Raw genomic sequence first — 11,740 nt, 5'->3', positions numbered from 1 at the left:
TCTTTTCCCTGTCTCATGAAAAACTTCTATAATGAACTAGATAAAACTATGTTTGTATTAGAAGAACTAGTTTATGATATTTGTAGAAATCCCAAAGTTGAACTTTTTGAACTTTATCCATCTGTTAATATCATGCACAGAGAATATACTCAATAAAACTTTCTATAGCGATAACATATATCTTCTTTTGGATTCCTTTTTCTCCCGTAGGGTTCTGTAGCTATAGCTGGTGCTGTTATTCGCTGGCTAAGAGACAATCTTGGAATTATCAAGACCTCAGAGGAAATCGGTATGTTCTCACAAAGGGTTAGAATCTAAATAATGAAAAATGTTAATATTTTACCTTTGAAATCTGTTAGTACTTGTGCTTTTGCCCCCCATGCAATATTAAATTATATGGATCCCTATTATGAGTTTGATTTATACATAAAAGACTGACTTTTTTGTGAAGATTTATAAAACAATGAATTGACATATTTAGTGGTGGTTATTAATAAAGTGGCGAGGTAGAACATAAAAATTACCCAAGTATAAAATTGAACACCAAAGAATGCCAGAATCTGCAGGTGAAGCAGTCCAGTTAAATTTATCTGATGAGAAAGAGCTTTAACTCTTAGGTTAGAGTGAGCATTAAAACTTCAGTACCTATAATTTAAGTATTAATATGGCTATTTTCAGTTAATGGATAATTATTTTGAACTCACCTATCTACGCTTTTATCTAACTTGTTTAATCTTGCCTGAAGGAGCGATAATCTGAAACACATTTCTGATTCGGGATGCAGTGGAGGCCACTTCTTCATCTTTTTGTCAGCAACCTTAAAAATAGTAGAAATAAACTAAAATACCTTAACAAAACTAATCTAATCCCTTTATTTCTTGAGCTGGGTTCCATTTCAGTGGTGGTATTCAATGTAGGGAAATTTGTTTTTGTTGCCCCTAGCATACTACAATTAGGAACATTTGGCTGTGGTAATGAATAGGAAACCAAAAGCCCTGTCCTCAGTTTTTAAATAGATGTGTTTACTGACTAAAGTAAGTAGAATATATTGGAGTGATTTTTGGTTTTTTTTCTTTTTTTAATGTTAGAAAAACTTGCTAAAGAAGTAGGGACTTCTTATGGCTGCTATTTCGTCCCAGCGTTTTCAGGGTTATATGCACCTTACTGGGAGCCCAGTGCCAGAGGGTAAGAATTAAAAATAAGGTATGCTTTTGTGGATCTAATAACTTATTAGTTAATAGTTTCCTATCTATTTTTAAATGATTATAAGTGTAGAGAAAACCTTTTCTATTTGGAGAGTACAATTTCATAACCTGTAAACTTAAAGAAGTTAAAAATCATCTGACAATAGGCACCCAGCATATCCATATTCATGATACTGTCATTATATTTTATCTTCAAGGCATCTGCAAGTTACGTATCAAAGGGACGTCATCTAGTTCAGGGTCCCCAACCACCAGGCCATGGACCGGTACCGGTCAGTGGCCTGTTAGGAACTGGACCTCACAGCAGGAGGTGAGCGGTGGTTGAGCGAGCGAAGCTTCATCTGTATTTGCAGCCGCTCCCCGGCGCTAGCATCACCGCCTCAGCTCCACCTCAGATCGTCAGGCATTAGATTCTCATAGGAGCACTGGTCCTTGGTACTAAAAAGGTTGGGGGCTGCTGCTGTAGATGAATACTGATTTGGTTTTATATTTTTGTCATCTATTCAGATAGATCATGAACTTTTTCATATGTGGATGTAAGGACTTTCCCAACTAAATATTTATGTCCAGTTTTTTTTTTAATGTCTATTTTTTTTCTCCTGCACATTTCTACAAAATTCAACCTTTCCATATTCAGGCCATTTCAGATTGATGACTCGTTTCTTATCATGCTTATCACGCTAACCTTAAAAATCTGTATTTTTAGAATCATCTGTGGGCTCACTCAGTTCACCAATAAATGCCATGTTGCTTTTGCTGCCTTAGAAGCTGTTTGTTTCCAAACCCGAGAGGTAATAAATATGAACTTGTTTTCTTATACTTAATCTGCTTTTATCATTCTTAAATTATATATGAATGTCAGAAATTTATTAAATACTTAAAAATTAAACCCCACCTAAACACTAATGTAATAAATGTCAGTTTTTGTTCTTTTTCCATCTGGCATTACCTTGTAAGTTCTTATCTTTTGCCAGGCACTGGGCATCTTGTGGTTGGGTCCCCCAACATATTAGGCAAAGGGAATAGCACTAACATAGGCATTGGACCCCAGGTATAAAATAGAGTCCTTTGTTTTGGCTGGATATGAAGGTGAGTACAGAGGCATAGGAAGAGAAAAGGATGGTTGTGACCAGACCAGGGAAGGCTTCTAAATTTTATTCTATAGGCTTTGGGAAGCTCTTAAGCCTTTTTTTAGTAGAAGATTGTCATTTTCAGAGATGTTACTATGAAATAGTTTAATTATGTTCATTACCTTGGTTTATCTAAGATTTTGGATGCCATGAACCGTGACTGTGGAATTCCACTCAGTCATCTGCAGGTCGACGGAGGAATGACCAACAACAAAATTCTCATGCAGCTACAAGCAGACATTCTGTATATCCCAGTAGGTTAGTAAGCGTCCGTTCCTTTAAACTCTGAGAGTAAGTTTCTCATGAAAGAACTAGTTTTTTAGGCATATGTAAAAAAATACAAGGATATTGATGTAACTCTCTCCCTTCAGTGAAACCCTCAATGCCGGAAACAACTGCCCTGGGAGCCGCCATGGCAGCAGGGGCTGCAGAAGGAGTCGGTGTTTGGAGTCTCGAACCCGAGGATTTGTCAGCTGTCACAATGGAGCGGTTTGAACCCCAGATCAACGCTGAGGGTACATTTAAAGAATGAAACTTTTCATGGTATACTGTGAAAACACCTCAGTGAGAAAGAGCTTGCCTTTCTGTTTATTCAAAAGTTAAGGAACTAAGTACAATAGCAAATATTACCATTTCAGGTTTGGCTACTGAGCATATTAGGCTACACTGAATGAGTGTGGATGACAGAAATAGTTCTTTATTTAAGAAAAAACTTCTAGAATCACATTTTTATTGTTCACTTTACTGTTTACAGTCCTTTTGTATAGGAGGACAAAATTGCCACTCTGTCAGTGCTATAGCTTGTTAGAATAACCTTTTTTAAAAGGGAGAAGGGAGCTGTATCAGCTACTCACCTCTAATATCTACACTGGATCATCTTTGGTGATGATGGCTTGGTTTTAGAACATGATTAGTTGGGCCGAGGGGCATTCTGGTCACTTTTAAGTACAGCAGGGCTAGCCTGACAACAGCAGCAGCAGTTTAAATAAATGAGCATTAAATATCCGATTCACTTCTTAACAAACTAAGCTCTGACGGACACCTTTATTAAAATATAGTGATGCATCTCTTAAATTGAAATAAATGTGAGTACAAAAATAAGGTTTTATATATATTGAATTTGTTTCATAACTTTTTAAAAAACCTATGCATAAAAAAAGCGTCAGAGTAGATTTTGAGCTATTGGGAAATAAGTTTCAAATGCAATTTTAATTTTCTGGAAGACTGTGCCAGCGCTTCTTTAATTTTATACATTATTTTCCATATACAAGAAAATGGATTATAACACTAATAATTTTTTAGGCAGACAGTATGCTATGTACCTTGATGTAGAAATGTGTTTTGAAATCTGATATTCTCTAAGTTATTTTTCACTTTTGTAATATTAGATAAAATTTTAAGTTCAAAAATTTTTTATACTTCTGAAAAAAAAATCAACTTTTTAGTAAGCAAATAATGTTCAGAGCAAGTAAATGGTCTTTAGATGCTAATCTCACTCTTAAATCAAGGGGGTTTTGTGCAAAGAGTTAAGGATTACTATTTCCTGAGGAAAACAATCTTTGCCATTTTTAAGGTCCTAGCCCAGAGTCCATCAGTTATGTCAATTGTCCTTCCCTTCACCAGCCCCTCATCTCTCCCAGCAACACACACACACATGAATGGACACCTCTATGTGTAGATAATTCATTCTTCCAGCAAACATTTGTTTAGAGCCAACTACAGGCTAGAAACTGTCCTTACGTGGGACTATAGAGATGAAGAAGACCAAGTCCTGGCCTATTGGGAAAGGTAGACAAAATCATGAAAATTCACTGTGGTAGCTGATATCCTGAGGTATGTGTGAGGTGCTGTGGGAAGTTGGAAGAGGGGCCAGAAGTGAGGCACTGGAATGCTTTCTGAAGCTACTGATGTTTGAGCAGTGTCTCACAGGAGTTGCAGCCTTTGGGTGCTATGGAAAGGCTGGGAGGCTTGAAGGAAGGGTAGCTTCATACATGTTCCTTATCGTTAGGAGGAGTGCAGTGCAATATGTGTGTGGACACCCCAGCACCCATTTTTGTTTAGTCCTCTTATTGTGGACTTCCATCTTAAAGAAATCCTGTCTCACAGGAATGCAATTTGAATCTTTTAAGAAATCAGTACTTGTTAAATCTTTTGGGCGGACCAAAAATAATTCTCTTTCTAGTCTCTCCACAGTATAGCATACCCCTCCTTGTATCTCAAGCACCACCCCCACCCAAGAAAAAGAGAAATCAGATTAAATGAGATTTCTCTTTCTAATTCATCATCACTTGTTTGCAAATGGTCTGGTCTTAGCAGATAGCCTGTATCCCATTCTCCTGTCATCATCACCCTTCAGACCATGCTGAATTTCCCCTCCAAACTTCCAAGCTGGCTTTCCTCCCACTCACTGGCCATCACTAGCAACCATGTTCTTCCAAATCTGAGTCCTGGTAAAGCCCCACATCAGTTTAATACGTGAAATAATTTGTCAAGAACACCGAGTGAGCCTGACTATGACTATGGTTCTTAGAACGTCTCGGTCAACTATCTTTCATGTGTGTGTGTTTTTCCTATCTTCTATTTCTAGAAAGTGAAATTCGTTATTCTACCTGGAAGAAAGCTGTGATGAAGTCAATGGGTTGGGTTACAACTCAGTCTTCAGAAAGTGGTAACAATGTTTTTATTATTAGTGCCACTTTGTCTTAGTATGTGGAATAGCTTATTTAAGTATCTGATCATTTATACATAGCAAGGCTGCTCTCAAGAAAAGCATTATTATATATCCAGAGTTTCTAACATTTTGAATGCACTTGAAAGTTCTAAACATAAAATGTAAATTATCAGGTTGCCATACATACATCCTGCCATATCTTTCTTATTAGTCTATTCCTATTACTTCAATTTATAGCTAGTTTTCTAAAAGTAAAATTATTTCTAGTTTCTTCTTTTATTTCTGGTTTCTTCTTAATGAAAAAAAAAATCAGCTACAGTCTTTTATATTTTCTCTCTCTTAATGTCTTACTTTACCTTTTTGGGTGGCCATCTTCATAACCCGAACCAACCAAAAGCTATATTAATTTCAAAATATATTTTACTACTTCCTAGGCTGATTCTAAATTCTTACCGAGTGTACATTATGAGCATTCATTGGCATCAGAGCAAGAAATGTACCAAAATAGTAAATTTGAAGTGTCGTAATAGATTTGGAAACGCTCTTGAAGAAAACAGAGGACTATATTTTTAAATTACTTAGGTGGAAAGATATTCAGCATAAGTTAACCATTTCACCTTAAGCTGCCTTTAATATGCCTTTCACATGTTTTTTTAAAATTAGGCTTGGTTTAAAAAAAAAAGTTTGACGTTCACAGAAAAATTGAGGGAAAGGTACAGAGAGTTCCCATATATCCCCTGTACCACATGCACAGCCTTCTCGATTATCAACATCCCCCACCAGAGTGGGACATTTCGTTCCAATTGATGAACATCATAATCACCCAAAGTTCATAGTTTACATTATGTTTTACTCTTGGCATTGTATATCCTATGAATTTGGTCAAATGTACAACATGTACCCATCATTATGATATCATACATAGTATTGCTACTGCCCTAAAAATCCTCTGTGTTCTGCCTGTTCATCCCTTCACCCCACCCCCCACAGCCTCTGGTAACTACTCATCTTTTTACTGTCTTCATAGTTTTGCCTTTTCCAGAATATCATGTAATTGGAATCATATAGTATGTAGGATTTTCAATTGGCTTTTTTCATTTGGTAATGTGCATTTAAGTTTCCTCCATGTCTTCTCACAGCTTGATAGCTCTTTTTTTTTTCAAGTTTATGGGGGTAACATTGGTTAATATAATTATAATTTTCAGGTGTACATTATAATTTGACATCTATATATTCTATCGTGTGATTACCAACTTTTTTTTTCAATTAGAGTTGACATTCAATATCATTTTACATTAGTTTCAGGTATATGTCTTCCATATTTAAACAGCCTCTTAAACATGTTTAATATGGTATAATATTTTAATTCTTTGCTAAATATAAGATTTGTCACATAATGAATGGAACAATGACCAATAATAAATTGAAGCATATACTCTAATGAAGAAGAGTTTATAAATGACATATAAACTGCTTTTCAACCCCAAAGTGAGCATAGAATCACTTTTCCCCCTAACCCACTTCCACCCTCTAGAACCACTATTTTTTTTATTTTAATTTTAATTTTTTTAGGGGGGGCAACCCTTGGTTGACCTCACAGATTGCAAGGACCTTGTCAGCTTACGATCCTTTATTTTTTTTATTTTTTACACCTACAGTACCTCGTCTTCCTAGGTGGTCTCCCATCCAAGTACCAACCAGGCCTGACCCTGCATAGCTTCTGAGATCAGGCTTATTCAGGCTAGCATGGCCGTAGACTAGAACTACTTTTAATTAGTGTCCAGCTTTTAGGAGAAGCTTCTGGAACTATCCACTACCACAGATCACTGTGATCTGTATTTTCAGTCTTGGATGTCTGACTTGAAGCTTTTGTTTTTTTCTCCTAACTAAGCTTAATTTCCTTTTTCTTTCAATTTCTTTCCCTGAGACTCAGGTTAGAGAACATCAAAGCAACCATGTCCTCAGGCAACATTTTAGAATGTAGATTTAATGCAATTTAGTTTTCAAATTAGAGTAATATTAATACGTACATTTCCTTATACACTGACTTCTATTTTAAAAAAGAAAACGAAACCAATAGAGGTTTAAATTTATTTTCAGTAGACTAATAAAACTCTTCTCTGATAGCCAAAGGATTTACAATTTGAATTTTGGGGGAATTGGATTGCTTACTTAGTATCTTTTGGGGAAGAATCAAGAAAGCTAAAATCAACAGCCTCCCAAAAAGTGTTCTCCATCAGCTTTCTCTGGCTTTGCCAATGGAAGGCTCATGGTCCATATGCACTATGTTCTTGGCTATTTGTGGCATGCTATCTGTATTGTTTGTTAATTATTATAAGCCTTCAATTTTGATTATATTTCTTATTTGAAGTAATAACTCTTTGCTAGCTTTTATGAATATATTATTTTTTAACTTATTTTGTTTTGCTATCATGTGATTCTTAACACAAATATTGTAATTATGTGTCTCTCTTTTGGTTTGCTTGACTGGAATTCCCTTCTACTTGGATGACCACAGGTGACCCTAGTATCTTCTGTAGTCTACCCTTGGGCTTTTTTATAGTGAGTAGCATGGTAATGTTAATCGGAGCAAGGTACATCTCAGGTCAGTTACTCTTTAAATTAGACAATTTTATTAGTTAGTGTTAATGTATTTGTATATAATGGCAGAAGGTTTTCAGTGTTTTTCATTCTTCCTATGGTTAGGAATCTGGAAAATCCTAAATCCTTTAATTTTTCAAATTAAAGGTCTAATTTGACTAATTAATCTTTTGTGGCAGTCAGAATAAAGGACTGTGACTCTGCTTAGCCTCTTTTATTTTTAGTAGATGATCCTTTGAGGAGCTACATTTATTCTGCTGTCAACTACAGCAATGAGCAAAAGTAAAAATACTACTGTTAATGCTAAATGAAAGGACTTCCAGAGTGACAGATGAAAATTCAAGTATAATTTCTGATATTAATTAAATTGGCTTTCAAATGTACATAAAATGTTTTTCATGCTTACAAAAATTTGCTATACAAGTCTTAAGATTTCAATTCTGGTAAGAGTTTTGGCCAGAGTATATTAAGCAGAGTTTCTGTAAAACTCTAGAACTGGGGAAAATTTATAGTCACTTTTATTTTAGTTAAAAGAATTCATTTTGTGAACTGAAGATTTTTAAATTATTGCTTAAATAAATTGGGGTTGAATTAAAACTGAATTATTATTCTACACAGTAACTTCTACTGAATAGTCTTATAAAAGCAAAATTGCTCAGCATGTGATGAAATACATTGCATAATCTGTGTTAATTTAAATATCACAATCATTTTTGGAAGGTATTCCTGATGGTAGCTCAATTTTTCAAATTAATGGCTTAAATGGAAATAATTTGTTCCATATGTTGCCAAGAAAGTGAAACATTTTAAAAATCTTTATGATTAAGGAAAGAGTTAAATTATTTCTCTTAATTAATTAGATGATGATCTGGGTTTAAAATGTAAAATTTAAACTTTACGGATATGTGGGAACATCTGTAGAAATCTGACATGCCTTAATTCAGCTTGCCATAATCAGTTTAGTGCTATATATAAATATGAGATGAAAAATGTTCACATCAGCAGAACATTAGATTATCTTTTAATTAATAATTAAATATGGGTTACTTGCATGAGGATTTAAAACTAGATTACCTTTTTCTGTATTTTTCAAATTTAGGATAAATTTGTTCTAATCTTCTGTTTCCATAAATAATACTTTATGTTGGTGTTAGTGCTTTATACCTAACAAAGAAAGGGCTTCTGTATATATAAATCTATAGAGACTTAGCAGATATCTATTGTCTTGATGGAAGAGTCCAAATATTCCCCAGAAGAACTATAATTTAAATTTGTAAAGAAACTTATATGCTGTTTGGGGAAAAGTTCCATTATTTTTTCAGTAGCCTGAGATTTTTTGGCTGCATAATAATCTGAAAAAGTAAAGAAAAAAACATTGCAGCTGAGTGTTTTCACTGATCTTCCTGGCCTCTTGTTTCCCCTTTGGTACCATGACAGGATAAAAAGGCCCGGTCTCTATGAAAATAGAGACATGTGGCATATCTCTAAGCTAAAGGATACATTCAGTGTCCAAATTCTTAGGCTTCCAAAATGGATATGGTTACCATTTTAGGTTACATCTTTAGGTTCTCTCTTGGTAACTAACATATGCTGAGATTTGAGAACAGTGGGAATTGTTTGCCTTGGTAAGCAATTAGTAACAGTGTTAATATTTGCTAATTTGGGGATTGGCTGTTATATTGGTTGCATTTTTAACCGTGAAGCAATATTTAGAGACCATATGAAATTTCTAACTCTATAAATGATTGAATAGTCTTCATTGATTTAACTCCTGAATTGCATATATGCTATTTTTGACATTGATGGTTTTTGTCCCCCATTTTAGGTACCCTGTAAATAATACCAACTCGTGGAATTCCGACAATGTGAGCTCTTTACCTAGCAAGAGAATCCAGCGATTCTGTCTCTTAATGTGATGACACTATTCATAGACTCTATTTTATTTATAAGCCACTTGCCGCATGATCCTCAAAGTAGACCTGTGGCTTGAAATAAAGAAAATGCAGCAGAAAGAATGCTCTAGAAACATTTGGTGTGTTTTTTAACATCAACCGTTAAGATTGGACCAGGGACCTTTGGAGTTGACTCCTCCTTTGCCATCACTTCCTGCCCCATTTCCTCTAAGATCTAGGAAGAATTCAGATCCTGTCCATTGGCATCTTTCCTCAAAAAATAATCAGATGCTGATGGACCAGGATTTGATCCTCTGTACCACACACACTTGATTATTACTAACCAAGTAAAAATGAGCAACTTTGTATTTTCTTTTAGCAGGTTCCCAAAAGTCCTCTTTTCTGTATATTAGGGATACCACAGTATCATCACTGAATGTTTAAATGAAAACCTCTACTAAATTCTTAAAATAGAAATTTAATACTCTCATATCTTAGATATTTTTTCCAAAAAGTATTTGCCAAAACTGAAATTCTTCAGGCATTTCACATGGTCTCATTAATTACACTGAATTGCTGTCTGGATCTTATAAGAAAAGGACACTTTTTTTGTTTGTTTTCCACTTCTCCTTTTTATATTTTTTACTTTCTATGTATAACATAAATACTTATATATTTTATATACTGAAGGTAGCCCATTTATATATCGAGAGTACATTTTACATGACTCACTAATTACACTGAATTTCTGTCTGGATCTAATAGGGAAGAACACTTTTTTTTCTTTGCATCTCTTTTCTATATTTCTTACTTTGTTTGTATTGCATACATGCCTATATATTTTATATGCTGAGGGTAGCCCATTTATAAATTAAGAGCACATTGTATTCAGTAGGTTTTAATGGGGCTAGTCTTAAGTGGACCACTATATGTATAAATATTTTGGGGAAAACAGCTGTATACATTTTGGGGCAACGGTTATGCATATTATTTACCAGGAGAAACATTTTCTTAAAAAGCCAACATTTAAAAAAGTATATGTTCTATGTCAATAAAAGAATATACTTCGTTGTGACTTCAACTATATTTCTTATACCTTACCTTTTCATTGAATTGTTGTAGCTAGATATATGCTAAAGAAAAAAGAAAAACTGTGGAATTCTACAGTAAATATTGTTTTCAAACAAGTACTAGTCAATATAAAGTTATTTTCCTTTGACATAATTTTAAACTTATTTGGGATCCTTTTGAGGGGATGTCAGAAAGGTTAAAAAGTAGAAAAAAAACTTTGGGAATAAAGCCAAGAATCTCTTTCCATCGAAATATGTCATTAATTGCTGATAGCAATTACAATTTCTATTAATTACCTCTGCTTACTGTCATTACAACTGAAAAAGGTTTACTGTTAGAAATGGCTTCCAATGAAACCAAGAATTTCTCAAAATATTTAGTATTATGTGTTCTAAAAACTTACTAATCTAGCTTCTTACTGTCAATTTAAAAAATATCTTAAAATTAACTCGTTTACGACAAACAAGAAAATACTGCCTCCTAATTATTTTTTTTTGATCACTGCTGAAAATGGAAAAATATGTATATGTTAATATAAAAAGTTTTGTTTGAAATGAATGCTAACTTGCATTTGCAGTCTCATTGTGTTCCTAAATTGTTCAATCTGCTGGGCTTTATTGATGCAGCTGCCACTTTAGTGACATTTATAGAGAAAAGTACTGTGAAATGACTACTTTGTGGCAGGGTACTTTTAAACATAATTATGTTTCTACAGAGGTAGGTTGAGTTAATTGTAAATAATTGTGAAAATCACTGTTTAAATAATGTTATGGTTACATTAATTTTCTAGAAATTGCAATATTTATAAATGTTTGAAATTGTACACATTAATATTTCATGATAAATGTACTTAAAATAAATTGACCCCTCATTCTTACTTGCATTTCTCATTTACAGACTAGAACTAGATCACAGTTAAATTAAGAAGGATGTTTCAGGAAACATGAAACTCAGCTCGATCAGGCATATTCTGAAGAATTAACCAACAGTTGAGGAATGATGAGTACCTTAATCATTCTATTAGAAAAGACTACACTGTTCCATCTCGGCATCCAGATTTACCCTGGCAAGGTCACCAGCCAATATCAGTAGGGTCTCACTTGGTTAACCATGACTTTCTATTGGTTTTATTCTGTGCTGCTGTTTTTCTCTACCTGAGTTAGTCAGTGG

The 11,740-nt window shown here is 34.2% G+C and overlaps 1 protein-coding gene across 4 annotated transcripts in view; it reads left to right on the top strand.

Annotated features, from left to right (window-relative positions):
- Positions 1 to 10,580, top strand: part of GK (glycerol kinase) — a 67,747-nt gene extending 57,167 nt beyond the window's left edge. For 2 of the 4 annotated variants that reach the window (XM_011385415.2, XM_011385416.2), the window contains 7 exons: positions 1,089 to 1,185; positions 1,912 to 1,996; positions 2,473 to 2,593; positions 2,707 to 2,850; positions 4,923 to 5,003; positions 7,525 to 7,611; positions 9,433 to 10,580. In XM_011385415.2, the coding sequence (XP_011383717.1) occupies positions 1,089 to 1,185; positions 1,912 to 1,996; positions 2,473 to 2,593; positions 2,707 to 2,850; positions 4,923 to 5,003; positions 7,525 to 7,611; positions 9,433 to 9,443 (626 nt within the window). In that variant the 3' untranslated portion in view covers positions 9,444 to 10,580. The remainder of the gene's footprint in view (positions 1 to 1,088; positions 1,186 to 1,911; positions 1,997 to 2,472; positions 2,594 to 2,706; positions 2,851 to 4,922; positions 5,004 to 7,524; positions 7,612 to 9,432) is intronic. The other 2 variants (XM_011385417.2, XM_011385418.2) reach the window with 1 other exon arrangement.
- The last annotated feature ends 1,160 nt before the right edge of the window (positions 10,581 to 11,740 follow it).

This window comes from Pteropus vampyrus, unplaced genomic scaffold, assembly GCF_000151845.1.
Source record: "Pteropus vampyrus isolate Shadow unplaced genomic scaffold, Pvam_2.0 Scaffold714, whole genome shotgun sequence".
NCBI lineage: Eukaryota > Metazoa > Chordata > Mammalia > Chiroptera > Pteropodidae > Pteropus > Pteropus vampyrus.
This window is presented reverse-complemented; position numbering and strand designations above follow the sequence as displayed.